Source organism: Dendrobates tinctorius, unplaced genomic scaffold (assembly GCF_039654945.1).
Source record: "Dendrobates tinctorius isolate UK_male_01 unplaced genomic scaffold, ASM3965494v1 ptg000092l, whole genome shotgun sequence".
NCBI classification, from domain to species: domain Eukaryota; kingdom Metazoa; phylum Chordata; class Amphibia; order Anura; family Dendrobatidae; genus Dendrobates; species Dendrobates tinctorius.
Genome location: NW_027361760.1, coordinates 10,635,334 through 10,659,033, shown reverse-complemented (window position 1 = coordinate 10,659,033; position 23,700 = coordinate 10,635,334). Strand labels below are relative to the sequence as shown.

General features: G+C 44.7%; 1 protein-coding gene across 5 annotated transcripts in view; it reads right to left on the bottom strand.

The window, feature by feature from the left end:
* Positions 1–23,700, bottom strand: part of LONP1 (lon peptidase 1, mitochondrial) — a 571,467-nt gene that overhangs the window by 143,639 nt on the left and 404,128 nt on the right. For all 5 annotated transcript variants that reach the window (XM_073586323.1, XM_073586320.1, XM_073586321.1 and 2 more), the window contains one exon: positions 8,707–8,915. In XM_073586323.1, coding sequence (XP_073442424.1) covers positions 8,707–8,915 — 209 coding nt within the window. The remainder of the gene's footprint in view (positions 1–8,706; positions 8,916–23,700) is intronic.

The following is a 23,700-nucleotide window of genomic DNA, read 5'->3' as shown; positions in this document are numbered from 1 at the left end:
GGTTTCCTCTACTTGCATCGTATCACGCACTGATCGGAGGAGTTCGTCTGTGTCCTCGGACAAAAAGAGGTACCGCTTTCCCCTTTCCGGTGGGTTGATAAGGTTTCCCCCTATTCCTGGTCAGAACCCTCTGATACATCGTCTTCCAAGGATAGGTCAGATTCCCGCTGTCTCTTCCAAGCACCCTGAGGTTCCGACTGTGTGGTCTGGATAAATCCCAGGCCCGAGACAGAAGCCTGGACCTCCTGCCTTATGATGGTTCTCACATTGGTCATTAAGGAGGCTTGTTCCTCTCTATTTTCACCGTACAGACCTCATGGAAGTGTGCCTGGGGATCGCCCGCTGGAGCACACACTGGAACGCACGCTGCCTGCAAACGCGGGGAGGAGGTGGCAGGAAGACCGCCCGGCCACTGCGTGCTGGAGGCGGTGCACTGATGCCGGACGCGACCCGGAAGCACCGGGGGGACGTGGCCGGAAGTGCGCATGGGGCACTCCCGCTGGAATGCCCGCAGTGTGGGGAGGAAGCCTGGAGGCAGTGCGTCCTGAGAAGAGAGCCCCGAGGCAGGGGAAAGCTGCTCGAACCTCAAGAGCAGCATTACACTGAGGTAGGCTGAGAGACACTTCAGGAGGGGTGTCAGCCGGAGATCGCTTGGCGGCAGGAAATGAAATGCAGGGCCCCCCGATCCTAGTTGATCTGCCCGGTATGGTCAGGGATAGGTGCTCCTCTCGTCATTCCTATCCTCCGTGGGACAGGAAAAACACTGAAAGGTGGTAAGGGGAGGGTCCTTTTAACCTCTTGTTTCCTGTCCCAATGAGGACAAAAAGTACGTCCTCCATGGTGCTGTCAGGTGGTGAACTGGAAAATATGGTTTTGTAAGTTTAGTTGTAAAAATGAGAAATCGCAGGTCAACTTTTAACCTTTATAACTTCCTCGCAAAATCAGTGGGATGCATTGAAGCGCTCCAGCGTCATGACCTCATGGTCAGAATTGAAAAAAATGGTCTGGTAAGGAAGGTAAAAACATAGAGGTCCCCAGACATCTTCTAATGCATCCCATGACCCTATTTGCTTTGGTGGCAGCTGCCTGACACTGGGCACTCCAATTTAGCTTCTTATTGACTAAGATGCCTAAGTCTTTTTCCATGTCTGATTTCCCCAGCAGTTTCCCATTTAGTAAGTAATTATAGCATCTGTTTCTCCTTCCCATGTGCATAACCTTACACTTATTTGTGTTAAACCTCATTTGCCATTTTTCAGCCCAATTCTCCAATTTACTCAAATCTGTCTGTAGTTGCAAACTGTCCTTCTTTGTGTTAACTACCTTACATAGTTTTGCATCATCTGCAAATACTGATATTTTACTGTCTAAGCCATCCACTAGATCATTAATAAATATATTAAATAGTAGGGGGCCCAAAACAGAACCCTGTGGTTCCCCACTAGTAACCCTGGCCCTAGTAACATGCAGTATACAAGCAGTATAGTAACGTTGGAAGCAGGCGTAGATGCCACACGTCCTTCCAATCTACCTCCAGCAACTCCCGTCACCATTCTTCTATCCCTCAAAACGCCTCTCTAGGTACCAACGCAGACGCAGCTCGGATAGGAGCTGCCGCAGATCGCGGGCCTCGGGATGGCTTTCATCAGCCACATCTGAAGGGTCCGACATCGCAGCATCCAGATATCGGTTACGCGACAAACGCACTAAGTCACACTCACCCTCCAAGGCCATCAGCCGGGGAAAACCATCCCCCAACGGCTTCCAGCCACGCCAGCTGCCATGCAGTCGCACAAGACAGAGCCATAATTCCGCCATCACATGGTTGTAATCAGGCTCGAGCGCACGACATTCCATCATGTGCTCCATCGTTGGCTAACAACCTGGAATGCGCATCTCAAGCTTCTTTGGTTTCCAGTCAACGCATCGGCCAGTCCATCGCGTTAGCAGGAGCCAGAGTTTCCCCATCCTGTGACATTGCCCCGTGAACATCAGGAGCCGAGGTTCCTCCAGGATCGGTGAACACTCCTCCAGAGTCACAGAGCGGTGAGTGTTTCAAAAGTAGCGAGGAACTGTTATGCTACGGGGGTAACTTAAAAGAAAGGGAGCTAACCTCAGCGATAAAGGACATAATTCTACACCTATCACATCTGAGCGATACAGCAGTGAACACTACAACAATACAGTCAGCGAGTCTACACAAAGACGCCTTTTTCTGCAGGATCAGCCAACTAGGCGCTCACATAGATCAGGAGACTAGGCAAAAAATCTGAAACACCGATTATGTTGACATACGGTCGCTGTTATCAGCTGACCAACAAACGGTGGATAAAGCTAACGAACGGGGATATGATAGGAACAGATCAAAAATAGCATTAACTATGAATAACTGGCTTCAGGCCTTCGCAGTATTGGGCTGCATTATGGGCCAGAAGCATCCGGAACGATGCTCTGAATTATCAGGACATGATATATAGTTCATACAAAACGCATGGCGGTTCAGCCTGGCGGCAGTATGACGAGGAGTTTCGCAGGCGGCTGACCCTACAGCCTGACCTAGGCTGGGGAGTTAAAGCAACAGACATGTGGTTGCATCTGATGCTGTCGCAGAAGCAGCCCCCTTTTCAGCTACGACCACTAATTACTCCGCAGCCGCAGGCCAACACTCAGTGGTCGTACGAAAACCTGGGGCCTGCTGGCTATTTAACGAGGGAAACTGCCGTTTCCACGCGCTATGCAAATTCAGACACGATTGCTCATCTTGCGGTCTGGGACACCCAGCATCAAGGTGCACTTGGCAGTCATACAAAGCTCCTACAAGTCAGAACCCCAGTGAGCATAATCACGATGGGCCCCTGGCTAGATTTCAACCGCAATAAAAAAGCTGCACAGCAACTTCAATCTGGCTTTACGGACATTTATTTTTATCCCTTTCAAGTTGACAAGAACGCCAACCCTATCTGATAAGCTAAAATCTGCTTGTGAATTCCCCGAAATCCTAAGACAAAAAATACAAAAGGAGGTGGAATTAGGTAGAGTAGCAGGTTCCTTTCAGTCGCTACCCTTCAAAAATTTCAAAATATCGCCATTAGGCATTATTCCAAAAAAGGAACCCGGTAAATATTGCCTAATCCATCATCTGTCTCACCCAAAGGGCGAATCGGTTAATGACACTATGTCTCCAGAAGAAGCTTCTGTCACATACGCATCGTTCAATAAGGCGATAGAACTAGTCCGGGCAGCCGGACCCGGCGCCCTGCTGGCTAAATCCGACATAGAATCGGCATTCCGTTTACTACTTGTGCACCCCAAATGTTTCCATCTACTGGGCTGCAAAGTGGACCAGAACTATTATTTTGATATGTGCTTACCAATGGGATGTTCCATCTCATGTCACTATGTCAAGTTATTCAGTACCTTCTTGGATTGGGTAGTTCGGTACGAAACAGGCAGTAAATCCCTAGTTCACTACCTTGATGATTTTTTGTTCGTCGGCCCCAGAAATTCTAAACTCTGCTCCTACTCACTAGAGAAATTCAAAGCAATCTCACAGCAATTCGGCGTACCATTATCACCCGAAAAAACAGAGGGACCATGCAATACATTTCCTTTCTTAGGCATCGAAACACACACCAATTCAATGGTTTTCTGTTTACCGGCGGATAAAATACAAAAAATAAGGCAGATGTTGGAAGGCTTCCGCAGAGTTTACAAAGTAACCCTACAGCAAATGCAAGCATTATTGGGTCTACGGACGTTCGCCTGCCGTGTAATGCCGGTTGGCAGGGCATTCTCGCGCAAACTATCGCTGGCAACAAAAGGCGCATCTCATAAATAGGCTCACTCACGCGTTAAAAGCAGATTTACTAGTATGGCAGACGTTCCTGCAATCGTACAACGGTCACACATGTGTCATGGCTAGAGAGACTGCAAGCAAGGATTTAGGTCTGGCAATAGGATGGAGCAAAAAGAAGGTTTTGCAGGAATCTACAAAAATCAATGGTGCAAAAATGAATGGCCGGAGCTATGGACCACATCAAACTTGGGGCGCGACCCAGCCCTATGAAGTTTGCAATTGTGGCGGCTGTTGAGATATGGGCTAATCAGTTGAAAAATAACATTTGTTTCCAAACAAAAAATACGAAAACAGCAAGGAGTCTAAACCACATGTCATCTTCATCCCTGCCCATACTTGCTCTATTACATTGGCTAGCGCTGCTATGCCTAGAAAACAATATTTGGTGTAGAGCCACCGTTGAGGCGGAAGTAGACGACAAAATCATTAACTCATTGTTATATTCCGATTGGCAGGCTTTCAGAATCTAGCATCCCAAAGCGCAACCCCGGGGTATTCAATGTCCACTATCCCTGTGGGATAGTGGCCGTGCCTTCGTGTTGCCGGCAACCTGGCAGGTCTATGGTAAGGCTTGGGAGGAGTGGTTCTCATTAATTCAGGGTAGGCAAGTTGATAAATGCAACCGAACACGAGTCGCGGTGACGGCGGAATTTCTAGTAAGGCTGAAGGAAGGTGTGTCGTCAGGGACATCAGCGCAACGGAAATTATCGGGGTTAGCCTTTTTCTTTCCACTAATGGGATGGGCAGACATAGCAAAGTTCTTTTTCATTAAGCAAGTCATTCAAGGATGGAAAAGGCTTCAACCAAGCCAAGAATGCTGAAATTATTACATGACATTATTTCGATATCCCCGTCAGTCTGCAAATCGCAATACGAGGTGGTCCTCATATCTGCAGCTTTTGCAATCGCCTTTTTTGGAGCACTGCGCATTAGCGAATTACTACCACGGTCAAAAAATGCGTTGGAAGGAGGTCTAATTAATGAGGACATAGTCATATGCAGCAACGCTCTGCACATTCGGGTGAGGAAATCCAAGTGCGATCCCACCGCTAGGGGAGCATGGGTCCTTGTTAACACTACAGATCGCCCAGTTTGCCTGCTAAAAATCGTCGAAAGATGCGCCGTAATAAAACATGCAAGTAGATCTTTCTTCACTCATACAGACGGTCCCCTCTGACCAAGTACCAATTCTAGGCAATTTTCAAGCTGTGCTTGGAAAAAAACGGCGCTAATCCAAAGGAGTATGGGACACATTCGTTCCGAATCGGGGCAGTCACAGAAGCAGCTAGGGCAGGAGTGTCAGAGGCCGAGGTGCAGAGAATGGGTCGATGGAAATCCGCATGCTTCACCAGATACATAAGACCTGGTTTGCTGAATTAACATATGTTATCTCTTACAGGACTTGAAGTTTGGGTTGTAGGACATTCCTATGTCTATTGGGCGGAAAAAAGGGATAAACTGCATCCGGGAGGAAGAATTCTGGGCCTCCTGGGCCTAGAAGTTAACTGGAGGGGTATCAGAGGCCTCCAATGGAAACAGGTGTTCACAGAGATGGTTGACATTTCAAGAAGGGCAAAACGCCCGGTGATAATGGTGTTACACGCCAGTGGCAATGATCTAGGCAAGCAAAAGGTGGCTAATCTGTATAAATGGATGACAACGGATATGGAATGGTTCAGCTGTTTATTCACAAATATGATACTGTTGTGGTCAGAGATGATACCACGGGCCGTTTGGCATGGCGCAAGAGATAAAAAAGCCATAGAGCACACAAGGAGGAAATTCAACGCCCGGATGGGAAAATTTGTGAGAAAACAGGCCGTAACGCTGATAGGTGGGGGTTGGAGTCACGTGTAGGTTATACACGGGATCCTCCGTGGCAGAAGAAGCGGAGGAGGGCAAAGGTTCTTAACTGCTCGCTGGGCCAACTAGCCTGTTGATCATGGACAGGAGCTCGGCGTGAGCCATCTGCTACGAAATGTAATTGTCTTTCTCTGCTTATGTAATTAATAAACTGTGACCGACTTGTTCAAAACACCTAGGACTGAGTGTGTTTCAATACGGGATTAGAGGGAGGGGGGGAAGCACTGGTTACGACACACAGGTCTCCACAGGCTGGCAGGCGTGGTACTGCATAAGGAGCGTGCCTCTGACTGTGGAGCCCATGTAACAACAATAAAATACTATAATAATTTCATGGAAGCAATACCCATTTAATAATAAATTAAAGATGAAAAAGATGCACTAAAGTATAGCACTATGAAATGGGTCTATAGGTGGATATAATGGGACCATCACAAAAAATATATTGCATATAAAGAGAAAAGAAGCATAGTAACATAACATAGTAACATAGTAATTAAGGTTGAAGGAAGACTTTAAGTCCATCTAGTTCAACCCATATCCTATCCTAACTTGCCCTAACATGTTGATCCAGAGGAAGGCAAAAAAAAACCATGTGGCAAACAGTAAGCTTCACATTGGGGAAAAAAAATCCTTCCCGACTCCACATATGGCAATCAGACTAGCTCCCTGGATCAACGCAATATTAAGGAAACTAGTGTATATACCCTGTAATATTATACTTTTCAAGAAAGGCATCCAGTCACTTCTTAAATTTTAGTTGGGAATCACTCATTACATCATATGGCAGAGAGTTGCATAGTCTCACTGCTCTTACAGTAAAGAATCCGCGCCCGTGAGTATGCTTAAACCTTCTTTCCTCCAGACGTAGAGGATGCCCCCTTGTCCCAGTCACAGGTCTAAGAGTAAAAAGATCATTAGAAAGGTCTTTGTATTGTCCCCGCATATATTTATACATTGTAATAAGATCACCCCGAAGCCTTCGATTTTCCAAACTAAATAACCCCAAGTGAAATAACCTGTCTTGGTATTGCAGACCCCCCAGTTCTCTAATAACCTTGGTCGCTCTTCTCTGCACCCACTCCAGTTCAGCTATGTCTTTCTTATACACCGGAGACCAGAACTGTACACAGTATTCCAAGTGTGGTCGCACTAGTGACTTCGATCAAAAAAGTCCAATACAATACAATTAGATATGAAAATACAAAATTAATTTTAACGTATATCAGAAATGAAGGAAATGGTGGGATAAAAGTCAAATAACCATAGAAAGCACATGAGCAAAAATGGGGCACACAAAGGGTGAATGGACCAAAGGGATATACATGATTTTATCACAGCATAACAGCAAAATTGCAAAGATATTAAAAATATATTGTATTATCCCAAATCACAATAATATGACCAGGCCAACAAAATACTGTCGGTACCCAGTTTCCCCCCCTCGCACCAATCCCCTTGGTGATGCACTAATGGGAATACCCCAGCCGGCCAATGGTTCTTAAAGAGGAAGGGTCCTACTGCCACACCTACAGGGGTTCAGTAAAGTCCTTTTTTCCCTGGTGGACACCTGGAAGCTTTTGTCCCACCCTCCCTTATAGTGGTTAATGAGGGTGAATGGCTATACTAACTGGTGGATAGATGTAAATTATATTACAAAAAAGTATATATGGTGCTATTTGACCCAGTTTTGATTACTTGTTAGCATTCTTGACATCATTTCCTATAAATACTAACACCGAGGCCGCTGTAGGCCACGCCTCCTGAGGAAGAAGCGGTGAAATGCGCGTTGGGGCGGAAGGCCTGGGGAATCCTTGATTATACATTAGATGTAAGTACAGCGCATAGTTTAATTACAGGCGTCACTATTTGGGTCGCGGTTTAAGCACTGGCAGCAGTATATAATTGTCCACCTGTAGTGGGCTTATCTAATTGTAGTATCCAGTTTGTATCGCATATATTTATTAGCACTGGAAGATTGCATGATACTCTATTGTCAGTGTACTAATCAGCCTTATTTGCACTATAAAAGCACTCTTTGCACTTTAATCTTGGTCTGATTATGTAGTGAGTCTATTTATAAAGTTAAAAATCTGCATTTTATATGTCAGTATTGAACACTTTAGGACGCTTGTATGCTGACAATATATGGTTTCAGCTATTCAAAACTATCTGTACTGTTTATTTTGGATTAACCCCCGTGTTAGCCTGCATAGTGGGAAACTCTGCTTATTGTGTATATATTTTTAATATATTTCAATAAAATTGTTTACATATTTTTTCCTAAATACTCGTTGTTTCTTTCCGCTATAATTAGCTAGAAGAATTATGTGCTATTGCATTGTATCTGGAGTTAATGAGGTGATATTGTTGTATCCATAATTTTTTTTTTTTGGGAATATTTGTAATAATGTGTATATACTGTATAACTAACTATTGCTAACTTTACTAAGTCACAGCAGAAGAAGCAGAGGAGGGCAAAGGTTTGTAACGGCTCGTTGGGCCAACTCGCCTGTAGATTGTGGACAGGAGCTCGGCGCGAGCCGCCCGCTACAAAATGTAATTGCCTTCTCTGCTTATGTAATTAATAAACTGTGACCGACCTGCTCAACCCACCTAGGACTGTGTGCGTTTCATTACGGGCTTGGAGGGAGGGGGGAAGGCACTGGTTACGACACACAGGTCTCCACAGTCTTAATTATACCATTAATAACGACGATCACAACCCCGGGGTCGGTAAAAACAGACCCGATTCAAGTTCTCTGGAGTCTTGGCTAGCCCCGGCAGCTGGGGGGGGGTGGCGCTACACACTTTTTCCTCAGTGGCGTTAATTAACGGCGCTGTGGCTTAAGTATCCTTAATTGCTGCTGTTAAAAGGCATATCGGCGGTCGTTAAGAGGTTAATGGTTATCTTAATGAAAAATTTTAAAAAAAAAATTGATAAGGCTGTGCCTTAAACTACAATAAGATAAAGCAAGAACTCTCACCTCTGGCACATGCAAATGTATGTGTGATGTCACTAAAAATCCATTAGCTGGGTGTTTCTTCATCAGAAAGGCACGTGCAAACGTGTAAGCAATCTTAGCACTCTCTTTCATAACATCTCCAAGCTGGCCTGTTACTTCTAAGGAACCATCTTTATTATCTTTGTCTAGGGGTCGGCGTAGTGATGTCTCAATAAAAAGGGTCGAACCACCTGCAAAATAGAATGCAATATAGAAGTTAAGAAGACCTTTCACCGAAAGTAATTGTGGCAGCAGAACAGAGTAAAAGACTTGTTTGTTTGTTTTTGCTTTGCCACTCTGTTGCGGCGATATTAGCAAAGTATTTGGCATCTAATTAGTGTACTTTCTTTTTTTTACTCCTTTATCCCCCAAGGATGGCTTGCATGCCAATTTTTAGAAATCTGACCATAGTCCCTTTATGAGGTAATAACTCTGAAATGCTTCCTTGGATCTCGGTGATTCTGACATTTTGTCGTCACTACATATTGTACTTCATGATAGTGGTAAAATTTCTTTGATATGACTTTTTATTTGTGAAAAAATGGAACTTTGGCAAAAATTTAGCAATTTTCCAACTTCGAATTTTCATGCACTTAAATCAGAGATATGTCACATAAGATACTTAAGTAACATTTCCCACATGTTTACTTTACATCAGCACAATTTTGGAACCCAATTTTTTTTGGTTAGGAAGTTATAAGGGTTATAAGGTAAACAGCGATTTCTCATTTTTACAACCCCATTTTTTTTTTAGGGACCACATCACATTTGAAGTAATTTTGAGGGGTCTATATGATAGAAAATACCCAAAAGTGACACCATTCTAAAAACTGCACCCTGAAGGTGCTCAAAACCACGTTCAAGAGGTTTATTAACCCTTCAGGTGCTTCACAGGAATTTTTGAAATGTTTAAAAAAAAAAAAAAATGAACATTTAAGATTTTTTCACAAAAAATTGACTTCAGATCCAATTTTTTTTTTTATTATCAAGGGTAACAGGAGAAAATGGACGCCAAAAGTTGTGCAATTTGTCCTGAGTGCGCTGATATGTGGGGTTAAACCACTGCTTGAGTGCATGGCAGAGCTCTGAAGGGAAGGAGTGCCGTTTTACTTTTTTCAACGCAAAATGGTCTGGAATTAAGATCGGATGCCATGTCGCGATTGGAGAGCCCCTGATGCGCCTAAACAGTGAACACCCCCCACAAGTGACCCCATTTTGAAAACTCGATCCCCCAAGGAACTTATCTAGATGTGTGGTGAGCACTTTGAACCAATTGTTTCAATAAAGTTTATAACGCCCGGCCGTGAAAATAAAAAAATCATTTTTTTCCCCACAAAAATGATTTGAGTCTCCAATTTTTAATTTTTCCAAGGGTAACAGGCGAAATTGGACCCCAAAATTTGTTGTCCAATTTGTCCTGAGTAAGCTGATACCCCATATGTGGGCAGAAACTACTGTTGTTTCTAATAGATGTGCCCTTTTCTAGGCAGCTGCGGGCTGCTATTTTTAGGCCGGGGGTCTATATCAATGCCCCCTTACCAGCCTGAGGATACCAACCCCCAGATGTGAGCTTTAGCAAGGCTGGTTTCCAAAAATAGGGGGGACCCCACGTCATTTTTTTAAAGTAATTTAAAAAACAGCATGGGGACCCCTCTATTCCTGATAACCAACCTTGCTGAAGCTGATAGCTGAGGATTGCAGCCCCCCCCCCCCCCAAGCTCTGAGTTTTGCCTGGCTGGTTATAGAAAATACAGGGGAACCCACGCCGTCTTTTTCATTTATTTATAGCACAGGCAGTGGCTGATGAATACCACCCATCAGTCGCTCCTGCTGTCACTGTTATTAGAAGCAGCAGGGGTAGGCTGATGGGAGTAATAGACCCATCAGCCGAAGCCTGCTGTCTCTTTTATCACTTAAATTTAACGCTCATCATTCTTCCCTGCTAGCGCCGATCGCCGGCAGAGCAGCGGAGAATGATGAGAGCCGTGTCCAGCACGCAGCGCCAGGGAACAGCACTTACTGCAACGGTTCTTCCCTAGCGCCCGTCCATATGGTACTGGTGCGGCACACGGTTGCCACATGTATTACACACATGGACACTGACATCTCCGGTATCGGAAATATCAGGACATGTGAAAGAGGCCTTATAGCGGGTTTTTATGTTTGGCAGTAGTGATTAGCGAACGTGCTTGCCACTACTCGTTACTCGCCCGAGTATCACGGTACTGCGTGAGCACAGAGCATTTCTGTGATTACTCGGCAGGAACTCGGGTCTCCACCCAGCTTTTTTGGTGGACATTACAGGCCCAATCATGATGCAGGGATTGTCTGCCAGGCAATGAAACACCGCAGTCATCTTTGTTGTGGTCGTGCAGTGACAGCCTGGCCGCACAGCATCATCAGGGGTATAAGAGCCCAGACACCGCCCTGCTTGGTACATTCAGCTCCGGATTGAGATAGTGTAGGGAGAGCTGCTGATGAGATAAGGTCAGAATTGAGGTGTTATTAGTTAGTGTGGGGTCTACCATCCTAAACTACTCAAATTCAGCTAAACCAACAGTCCTTCTAAGAACTAATTCCAGAGTATATAGGTTCCAGTGTCAGGTAGGCACGGTAGTGTACGACGCTCTATATACTTCAGTGCAAGGCCTGCAGGCACTGTATGTGTGTATATAGATCATTGCATACATCAAGAGAGTCCATGCCCTTCCTGCGTTCTGGTGCTGCTGCTGATAACTGTAGGCTATATTGGCCATATATAGCTAGCCCCAGGCGTAATTGGAATACAGGCCACACATTTTTTGGTGTGGTATCTCTCTCAGCTCATATCTGTGTGTGCTCAAAGTTTGGCCAGTTTACAACGGTTTTCTTTTTTGTCTTTGGTGTCACTGTACTTATATACAGCAGTAATTCCCCCCTTCCCCCCAAAAAAGAAAAAAAAAAACAAAAAAAAAAAAACACATTTGTAGTAGTGGTATCTCCGTGCCAGCTCATATTTGTGTGCTTTCAAAGTATGGCCAGTTTTAGGCCGGTTTTCCTTTTCTGTCCTAGGTGTCACAGTACTGATATACAGCACTAGTTAGCCCAAAAATAAAAAAAAGGGCATACATTTGTCGTAGTGGTATTGCCGTGCCAGCTAATATCTGTGCATGCTAAAAGTTTGGCCAGTTTAGGACAAAACATTGTATTTTTCTTTGCAGTCTCTTAACGTAGTTATTTCATCTGATAAGACCAAAAACATTTTTACCATTTTAGTCCAGATAGGTAAAAGTGTGATTTTCAAGCACACATCACTGAGACAACTGATCCCACACTAGGACACTCCGAAGAGCTGTTCAGTTTTCTATTTGGAGATTTGAGACTCTCACCCAGTCCACTTGAAGCGGGGCAAGATGCTATTCCATGTAGCGATGCACAAATCTTGGAGCAGCCACGGTCACAAGAGGTGGACAATGATCAGACACAATTGCCGGAAAGTCAAGAGGAGGACCAGGGTGGGGACGTGGAAGATGAGGTGATGGATGATGTAGTATCAGACCCAACCTGGCAGGAGGACATGCAGAGCGAGGACAGCAGCACACAGGGGGAGGTATGTGTTGCACCACTTCAGGCAGGAAGAAGCAGCGTGGTGGCTGCAGACAGAAGGCGTGCAACTGTTCCCCGTAACACCAACCTGACGGAAGTTGCCAGGCCAACTGTTTGGTGTTATCGGCAGAGTCTTTAAAAAATAACCAGACTTAGGAAGACCTAACAGGCCATTTGCAACAACTGTCATGCCAGCATCAGCAGGGGTAGCAAAACTACCAGCCTTACCGCCACCAGCATGAACAGAGGCACATGGCAGCAAAGCACTCAACTTTGTGAGCCCAACCCCAGGCTCCAGGAACAGTGTCGGCAGGTGACACCACTGCTTCTTCCACTGTTGTGCGTGCAAGCCAATCCCCTGTCCACGGTGCATGCGAAGATGCCTCCTGCCCTGCACCTGCCCACTATCAAAATAGCACCATCATCAAGCACGTCCACATCCTTGTCCCAGGGCAGCTTTCAGTTGTCCATACCCCAGTCATTGGAATGTAAGCGTAAATATGCAGCCAACGCCCCACAGGCCAAAGTATCCTCATATTTCTCGTCTGCTTGCGGTCGAAATGTTGCCTTTTAGGCATGTGGAGATGGAAGCTTTCCGCAACCTGATGGCGGCGGCTGTCCCAAGGTACTCTGTCCCCAGCCACCAGGGCTGTGGAGTCGGAGTCGTGGCCTCGGTGCTCATTTTGGTGGAGTCGGAATAAAATGGACCGACTCCGACTCCTAAAATATATAATAAATTGGGTACAGTAGTTCAATGCAGTATGTGCTGAATATTTTCTCATAGGAATTTGGGAAAGTTATGAAATGTCCTATAAATGGCTGTTTTATTCCTGATCTAAGGCTACATTCACACACAGCGTTTCTGCTGCGTTTTTTGAGGATAAGTTTTTCAGCTGCAAAAGCAGATCAGCTTTTTAAAAAACGGCAGCACCTGAAAGGTTTTTGAGCACATAGATAATGTTTTCAATAGCAAAAAACAACTGTCATGCTGTCTTTTCAGCGTGGATGGCCTGAGAACAGGGAAGAAGATGAAGATGAAGAGTCGTCCTGTTGAGGAGGACACGGAAGGCTTGCCTGTTACTAGTCTTGCACGCATGGCTGACTATGTTGCGCTGCCTTTCAATCTCTTGTTCCAGAGGCAGACAGGTGTACCAAAATGGTGCAGTACCATAGGGCCATTGTTGCTGAATTATTAAAAAAAATTCCCTTCTCAAAACGCGGGTGGCAGAGATAACAGTTCGTTGGCCAACCAAGCAGGATAGGCGAGACAGACAAGTCCACTTCAGCAGAGGCAGGGGAACACTGGCAAAGTTCTGGGACAGTCTTCTAAGACCCTCCCATCGCCCATGCACTTAGGTGCAGGGTAATCTCACAAGGAATGCAATCTTCTCTTCTGACTTTACCAACGGCCTCTGTGATTCCTCTGTGCCTTTTAATTATTGGGTATCCAAACTCGACACGTGGCATGAGCTGGCTCTTTACGCCTCGGAGGTTCTGGCATGCCCTACCGCTGGCGTTTTGTCCAAGTGGGTTTTTTGTGCTGCTGGTAGCATTATCAGAGATAAGCGCATTCGCCCTTCTATGGAAAATGCAGAGAGGCTGACTCTTATAAAAATGAGCAAGGGATAGATTGGACCTGACTTCTCGATACCACCAAATCATGACAGCGAAGCATAAACTCCAATGTAGTGTTTTTTTGGGAGGTGTATTCCCATGCACCTCTTCACAAACAAACATGGATATACGCTTCCTGATTTTGGCTATTTAGTGTCCTTTTCCTCCTTCTCTTCACTGTCCATCACCACTTCAACACCAGGGTGAATGTATTCTTTCATGCTCTGGCCACTATGTTTTGGCAAAGGTGTTATGATGCTCGTCACCAAAATACAAAAATTGTAGTTACTTACCGATAACGGTATTTCTCTGATCCCATGACGGCACCACGGAGAGAGGGATCCGCCCTCAGGGACAGGAAACCTACAGATGAAAAAGGGCAGTACCTATCTCCCACATCAGTTGGCTTACAGAGCATTACACAGAACTCTCAGCTGCAACTCAAACTGTTATAAAAAAAATCCAACATTAAACAAATTAAGCTTAACAAAGGCACCGCGTGGCTAAGTACTAAAGCTAACTAACTCACTCTTATGTGCACACCTGTGTGTGTGAAAGGGAGGGGATGTACGGGTGCCATCATGGGATCAGAGAAATACGGTTATCGGTAAGTAACTACGATTTTCTCTTTCACCCATGACGGCACCACGGAGAGAATTACAAAGATTGTACATCTAGGGAGGGACCACCGCCTCCAGAACCCTTTTCCCAAAGGTGAGATCTGAAGAGGAGGTCAAGTCTAGACGGTAATGTTTGAAAAATGTAGAGGGGGAAGATCAAGTGGCAGCTCTACATATCTGATCTATTGAAGCGCCGGCTTTCTCTGCCCAGGATGATGCCACTGCTCTGGTTGAGTGGGCCCTTACGTCCTCCGGTATGGCCGCCCCGCAAGAGGAGTAGGATAGGGTGATGGCTTCTCTCATCCACCTCGCCAGTGTGGCCTTCGATGCTTTTTGACCCTTCCGAGGACCTTGAAAGCAAACAAACAGAGCCCTATCCTTCCTAAACTCCCTCGTGGTTGTTAAATATTGGACCAGGCATCTTTTTACATCTAAAGTGTGCAACACCTATTCTGTTTTGTTTTTGGGATTGGGGCAGAAAGAGGGTAGGGAGATTTCCTGGGTCCTATGAAACTGTGAAGACACCTTGGGGAGATATGCTGGGTCGGTTTTAAGAATTACCCCATCATCCAGAATTTACGTGAAGGGTGCGTGGGCAGACAGAGCTTGCATGTCACTAATGCGGCGGGCAGAAGTTAAGGCTACGAGGAAGGAAGTTTTAAGTGACAATATTTTTAAGGGAGCCTCCACTAGGGGTTCGAAGGGAGATTTGGTTAGTGCGTTTAGCACTAGGTTTAGATCCCAGGGGGGGTGGTGTGCAGAGGGATCGGCCTGGACCTTACTTGAGGCTCTAATGAATCTCATAACCCATCTATTTTTGGCTAGGTCATGGTTATACAGAGCTCCCAAGGCCGCCACCTGTACTTTTAAGGTGCTGGTAGCTAACCCCTTTTCCAACCCCCTCTGTAGGAATTCCAGAATCTTGGCTACAGGGATTTCACCCGTTGGGTATGAGCCTGACACTGACATGAACTTCTTCCACACTTTGCCATATGCTTTAGTGGTTACTGGCTTTCTACTTTGTAGTAGTGTGGATACCAAGTTTGACGAGAAGCCCTTGTTACTTAGGAGCTCCCTCTCAAAAGCCAAGCTGTCATGTGTAGGTTTTTTATGTGGGGGTGATACACTGGTCCCTGGGGATCAGTTACGGACATTCTTCTCAGCCAGGAGAACCATATTCTCCGTGGCCAGAAGGGCACTATTACCACTACCGTTGCCTTGTCTTCCCGTATGTTCCTCAGTACTAAGGGGATGAGAGATATTGGTGGGAAGGCGTAGGCCAGATGATAACCCCAGGGTATCGTGAAAGTGTCTAGCACTACTGGGCCCCCCCGGGGATCGATCGAGCAGAAGGTTTCCAGCTTCCGGTTCTGACTGTTCGCAAATAAGTCTATTTGTGGCTGGCCCCAGAGTTTCACGATCTAGTTGAAGATTAACTGGCTTAGGCTGGTTTCACACTTGCGTTTTTTTTCGCGGTATTTTAGCGCTAAATAGCGCATGCGTTTTTTTTCCTATACTTTGCATGGGATGCGCTTATGTGCGCATACACATGCGTTTGTACGCGTTTTACAGCGCATGCGTTTTTTTGCGGTATGCGCTCGGGCGCACAAAATGCAACCTGTTGCATTTTTTGGTGCGTCCGACTTGCCTCAAAAAAACGCATGCGCGCGCAATGTGTTTTTTTACAGCAAGACAACCATTATAGTCTATGGGTGCGCATATGTGCGCATTGGCATGCTTATGTATGCGTTTTTTTGCACATGCGTTTTTTTTTGTTAACTATGGAATTTAGGGGTTTGGGTTAGAGTTAGGGTTAGTTAAGGGGGTTTAGGGTTAGGGTTAGGGTCATGGTTAGGGTTAGGTTTAGGGTTAGTTATGGTTTAGGGTTTGGGTTAGGGTTAAGTATGGTTTGGTTATGGGTTAGGGTCAGGGTTAGGGTTAGGGTCAGGGTTAGGGTTAGTTAGGGTTTAGGGTTTGGGTTAGGGTTAAGTATGGTTTGGTTAAGGGTTAGGGTCAGGGTTAGGGTTAGGGTCAGGGTTAGTTAGGATTTAGGGTTTGGGTTAGGGTTAAGTATGGTTTGGTTAAGGGTTAGGGTCAGGGTTAGGGTCAGGGTTAGGGTCAGGGTTAGGGTTAGGGTCAGGGTTAGGGTCAGGGTTAGTTAGGGTTTAGGGTTTGGGTTAGGGTTAAGTATGGTTTGGTTAAGGGTTAGGGTCAGGGTTAGGGTCAGGGTTAGGGTCAGGGTTAGGGTCAGGGTTAGGGTCAGGGTTAGGGTTAGTAAAGTCATGGTTTGGGTTAGTGTGAGGGGCCACCTAATGTTGGAAAAAAACGCAAACGCGGTAAAAACGCACTAAAAACGCATACAAACGCATAAAAACGCTGCGTTTTTTTCATGCATGCTCATAAAAATGCTTGAAAAAAACGCAGCAGTTGTATGCTTTTGTATGCGTTTTTTCAATGCGTTTTTTTGCGGGAAAACGCGCTGCAAAAAAAAGCAAGTGTGAAACCAGCCTTAGTTCCCACTCCCCCTGTTTTAGACGTGACCTGCTTAAAAAGTCCGCCGTTCGATTTTCTGCACCTTTTATGTGAAGGGCTGTCAGGTATTCTAGATAGTGCTCTGCCAGGTGGAAGATGGATTTTGTTACCTCCATCAGTGGTCGAGATCTGGTGCCCCCCTGGAGGTTTAGGTATACCACCACTACCTGGTTGTCTGAGAAGACCCTTGTGTGATGGGAACGAAGGGAGTCCAGAAAATGAATGAGAGCTAGTTTTACTGCTAGCAGCTCCCTCATATTTGAGGAAGCGGACCTTCTTCCCTGGTCCCAGGCCCCCTGTGCCACTTGGTTGTCTAGATGTGCACCCCACCCCCAGGGGCTTGCGTCTGTAGTTAGGATCTTTGTTGCAGGCAATGTCCAAGGAACCCCCTTGACTAGGTTGGCTGGAATTGTCCACCACATTAAGGAATGTTTTGTCTCTGGTGAGATGTTTAACTGCATGTCTAAATTCCCATGTAGGGAAGTGTTTGCATCTAATATTTCTCATTGTAAGTCTCGAATATCGCTCTGAGCCCACTGAACTGCTGGCATGCAGGCTGTCATGGATCCTAACAGTGACATCGCTTTTCTCAGGGTAATGTTTTGGGAGGCTATCATTTGTGACGCCATTTGTGTCATTTTTTTGAACCTTTGCCTGCGGCAGATAACATTTCTGTTCGATTGAATCCAGTGTTATCCCCAAATACTCCTGCACCTGACTTGGTACGAGTTTGGCCTTGGGCAAGTTCAGCATCCACCCTAGACTCTGTAGGGACCTCATGACTATGTCCAATTGTTGTTTGCAGTGGTGAGAGGTGACCCCTATTTTTAAGAGATCGTCCAGGTATGGGACTATTAGAATTTTTGCTCTCTTATGCGGGCCATTACCTCGGACATTACTTTTGAAAATACCCTTGGAGCAATGGCTAGCCCGAAGGGGAGGGCTCTGAACTGATAATGCTTTAACTCCCCCTGAATCGTCACCGTCACTCTGAGGTATTTCCTGTGGTCTCTGTGAATAGGCACATGATAATATGCGTCCCTCAAGTCTAATACGGCCATGAAGCAAGCTGGGGCAAGCATTTTTGTACAAGATTTTATTGTCTCCATTTTGAAGTGCTGAATTTCTAAAAATTTGTTCACATTTTCAGATTTATGATCACCCTGTACGAACCGTCTGGTTTCTTGCGAAGGAAAAGAGGGGAGTAGAAGCCTTTGCCCCTGTCTTGGTAGGGGACTTCTTGTAATACGTTTTTCTCCCTTAGGTTCGCTATTTCTTGTTGTAGAGCCAGCTGCTCTTGTGATGTCCTTTGAGGGGTTATCACGAAAGAGTTGTTTGGGAGGGAAATGAATTTTAGCCTCAGACCTTCCTTTATTATGTCCAGTATCCAAGAACTCGCAGATATTTTCTCCCAGGCCTGGAGAAAGTATGATAATCTTCCCCTGACCCGGGGAATACCTTCATTGTGGTTTCTTGTTGTCGGGGGTTTTTGTTAAACATAAAGCCTTTACTCTTGTTCCTTCTGTCCTCCCAACCTTTTTTGTTCCCTTTTGGGGGCTTCCGCCGCATAAACCTTCTGTTCCGAAAGGGTCGTTTGTATGACTGGCTGGGGAACCCGGAAAGGATTTTTTCTTGTCCCCGGCCTTGTCTAAGATGTCGTCCAGTATTGGGCCAAACAAGAATTCCCCCTCGCACGGGACTGCGCACAATTTGGCATTTGTCTACAAATCTCCCGGCCAGCATTTCAGCCATAAGGCGCGTCTTGCGGCATTTGAAAAGGCAGCTGTCCTGGCTGCCAGTCTGGTTGAGTCTACCGACGCATCCGCCAGAAACGCTGCTGCTCCCTTCATTACGGAAACTGACCTCTGTATCGTTTCCCTCGGGACCTTCTCCTTTGAGAATCTAAATGGTCCAGCCATACCATCAGGGCCCGTGCCGTACTTGTAGCTGCTATGGCTGGCTTTAGCCCCCCTCCTGCTGCTTCCCAAGCGTTTTTTAAAAAAGTTTCAGCTTTCTTATCCATTGGGTCCTTCAGGGTGCCCATGTCTTCGAAGGGCAGGGCAAACTTTTTAGAGGCTTTTGCGACCGCTACATCTAATTTAGGAGTTTTGCTCCAAAAGGAGCAGGCCGGGTCGTCAAAGGGGTATTTCCGCTTTGGTGTTAGGAGGACTTTTTTGTCTGGCTTTTTCCACTCTCGCTTGATGAGGGAGTGGATTTTCTCATTAATCGGGAAAGCCCTCCGTTTCTTTTGCTCTAGCCCTCCGAACATTATATCTTAGGCCATTTTCTTGGGGCGTTCGTCTACCAGCCCCATAGTTGTCCTCACAGCCTTTACCAGGGCGTCCGTCTCCTCAATGGGAAAGCAGCTGCGTCCCCCTTCTGATGATGATGAAGAGGATTGGGAGGATGATGAATCACTTGAGTCGGATAGTTCGCTTCCCGATTCACTGATGCTCGACTCTGGGGATCTATGCCTGGACCGGCGTTTCTTCTTTGAGGTCCTGGCACCCTTAAGGGCGTCTTCGATCTGAGTTTTTATTAACGTTTTGAGGTCTAAGGCAAACCCCGGGGATTCCTCTTGTATTGTCTGCTCTATGCAAGCCGCAGAGCTTTTTCTCCCTTTTAGGGGGTAGTTCCTCCGTGCATATAGCACATACCATGTGTTTAGATTTGGTAGTGCATTTACGCCCCTGAAAAAGAAAAATTAATAGTCGCAAATTAGCTGACGGGCATTCACGAAGATCACTCACCCTCCTGTGGAATGAATGATACCGTCTCGGGCGTAGGGATTATCTCCACTGCTGAATCCACTTCTGGCTGTGCCGCCATGTCCGTTTATTCCAATTTGCTCGAACTGAGCAACGAGCACCCGAGCATTTTAGTGCTCGCCCAACACTATTTGGCAGCTGTCACGCTAAAAGACGCTTTTTATTGCAAAAAATAGTTTTTGCATCACTACATTTTGACAGCTATAATTTTTCCATATTTTGGGCCACAGAGTCATGTGAGGTCTTGTTTTTTTGCGGAACGAGTTGATGATTTTAATGGTATAATTTTCAGACATTATATCTCTTTTTATGTTTTGACGCTTTTATATAATAAAAACAATTTTATAAAATAATAATTGTTTTTGCATCTCTATTTTGACAGCTATAACTTTATTTTTTCGCTGATGACGCTTTATGGCTGGTCGTTTTTTGCGGGACAAGATGACGTTTTCAGCGGTACCATGTTTATTTATATCCATCTCTTTGATTGCGTGTTATTCCACTTTTTGTTCGGTGGTATGATGATAAAGCATTGTTTTTTGCCTTGTTTTCATGATGTTCACTAAAGGGGTTAAATAGTGGGATAGTTTTATAGGTCGGGTCATTGCGGACCTGGTGATACTAAATATGTGCACTCTTATTTTTTAGATTTTTTTTCTTTCAAATATTTATTTATTGATAGAATATACAGGGTGGGTATTTATATGGATACACCTAAATAAAATGGGAATGGTTGGTATCAACTTCCTGCTTGTGGCACATTAGGGGAAAAACTTTTCAAGATGGGTGGTGACCATGGCAGCCATTTTGAAGTCGGCCAGTTGGGATCCATCTTTATTTTTTCCAATGGGAAGAGGGTTATGTGACTCATCAAACTTATTGAGCATTTCACAAGAAAAACAATGGTGTGCTTGGTTTTAATGTAAATTTATTCTTTCATGAGTTATTTACAAGTTGGAGAAAGAAAAATGTTGTGAAGAAGAAATGGAGAGTGGTGGTCAAGAGGGATTTCCTGTTAAGAGCAACAGAGGCCGCTATCTGCAGACCGGATATAACCTCAAGAGAAACGTGCTGCATTCCAGGTGCAAAAGTTAAAGATGTGTCTGACAGGATATCAGGACTCTTCAGACCGACAGATGACTACCCATTCCTGCTAATACATGTGGGGACAAATGACACAGCAAGAAACGACCTGAAAACCATCTGCAGTGATTTTGAAAACTTAGGAAAGAAAGTGAAAGAACTGGGAGCGCAGGTGGTCTTCTCTTCCATCCACCCAGTGGAAGGCCATGGAACAAGGAAGTGGAATAAGATTCTGCAGGTGAACAATTGCCTATGCCGATGGTGCCGTCAGTAAGGATTTGGATTTCCGGATCATGGAGTGTATTACCTATATGATGGACTACTTGCTAGAGATGGCGTGCACCTTACGAAGACTGGAAAACATGTATTTGGAAGTCGCCTTGCTATACTCATCAGGAGAGCTTTAAACTAGAACAATGTGGGAAGAGAAGCAAAATGCCAGGAAAAGCCATACACCTGACAAATGCTATTGAGAATTCTGCTATTAGAAGTGTGAGGAAAGAACAAAGACCAAAAAATCTAAATCTAAAAATATTGGAGAAAGAGAAACCAATCACAAACTAAAATGTTTCTATACTAATGCACAAAGCATGGGCAACAAACAAAGAGAATTGGAACTACTAACACAGGAAAAGAAATATGATGTCATTGGAATCACTGAAACTTGGTGGGACAATACACATGATTGGAATACAAGGCTAGAATGATACAACTTATGTGCAAGAAACAGACTTGATAAACAAGGAGGAGGTGTCGCATTGTATGTTAGAAACGCATATATTTGCACAGAGATTGAAGCTTCAGAGACTGGGAGTTCTGTGGAAACTGGGTACGAATACAAGGACAGAACAATGGAAAGGACACGATTGTAGGCATTTACTACAGATCGCCTGTGCAAGCTGAAGATATGGATGAACTCTTTATGCATCAAATGGCAAAGTTCTCCAAAAAATATGACATAGTTGTCATGGGAGATTTCAATTATCCAGACATTTGCTGGGAATCTCTCTCAGGCAAAACTAACAGGTCAAGGAAATTCTTATCCTCTCTTGCTGACAACTTTATCTTCCAAAAGGTAGGGGAGAAAACAAGGGGAACTGCTACCTTGGATCTAATCCTTATAAACAGGGAGGAAATGGTTGAGGAGGTAAAAGTGTCTGGGACCCTAGGAGGTAGCGACCATGTTATTTTAGAATTTTGGATAACTAGAGGAGGAAGATCTGTGAAGACTCAGACATCAAGGCTAGATTTCAGAAAGGCAGATTTTAAGGGATTCAGAAAAAGAATTGGAGGGATCCAATGGCTGGATATCCTTAAAGACAATAATGTCCAGTAAGGATGGGAAATCTTGAAAAATGAAATTCTCAAAGCACAATTGTTATCAATTCCGAAAAGAGGGAAGAATAGGAAGCGTTTAAGGAAACCAGGATGGATGAACACAGAACTTAAGCACATGCTAAAAAGGAAGAAAAAAATGTTTATAAAATGGAAAGAGGGAGGCATATCTAAAGAAGAATATAATGCTGTCTGCAGAACCTGCAGGGCACAAATCAGATTATCTAAAGCGGACAATGAATTGAGCCTTGCAAGAGACATCAAAAGCAATAATAAAGGATTTTGGGCATGTGGCAAAAGTAAAAGAAAAGTCAAAGATGCAATAGGATTTTTACTGGATGAAAATGATGAAATGGTAAGACAGGATGTTGAGAAGCCCAAACTTTTAAATTCCTATTTTGCATCTGTTTTCCCTCAGAAAGGAAATGTAACATCAACTGTTCTTCACTGTCCTATTAAGGGAATAGAAGAATCCAAAATATCTATAAACAGAAAGCTAGTGAGGGAACACTTAGCTGACCTAAATGAATTCAAGTCTCCAGGTCCAGATGAATTACACCCCAGAGTACTGAAGGAGATAGCAGAAGAATTTTTTGAACACCTCTCCATAATCTTTGAAAATTCGTGGAGAACAGGAGAAGTCCCAGAAGACTGGAGAAGAGCAAATGTTGCTCCCAGCTTCAAAAAGGGGAAGAAGGTGGACCCAGGCAACTGTAGGCCGGTGAGTCTGACTTCTATACCAGGAAAGATCTTTGAACAAATTATTAAACAACATGTATGTCAGTACCTGGATAAGAATGAAGTTATTAAACAGAGTCAGCATGGGTTTGTAACTAATAAGTCATGTCAGACTAACTTAATTTCCTTCTAGGACATCGTCAATGATTGGGTGTATCATGGAAATGCTTTTGATATAGTATATCTTGACTTCAGCGAAGCATTTGACAAAGCATCTCACACAATCCTTATTGAAAAAATGACTATGTATGGAATGGATAAGGCAACTGTTAGGTGGATTCATAACTGCCTTAGTGATCAGACCCAAAGAGTGGTCGTAAATGGTTGCACATCCAGTTGGAAGAATGTCTCAGGTGGGGTACCACAGGGCTCTGTCCTGGGTCCTGTATTGTTCAACATTTTTATCAACGATTTAGATGAAGGAATTGAGGGTAAACTGATTAAATTTGCTGAGGACACAAAGCTAGGAGGGATAGCTAATACTAGAGAAGAGAGGATTCAGAAAGATATAAATAAACTGGAGCAGTGGGCAGCAACTAACAGAATGGCTTTTAACAGGGAAAAATGCAAATTACTACATTTGGCAAATAAAAATGAAAAAAGCATATACAGAATGGGAGGAATAGGGCTAAACAACAGCACATGTGAAAAAGACTTGGGTATACTACTAGATCACAGACTGAATATGAGTCAACAGTGTG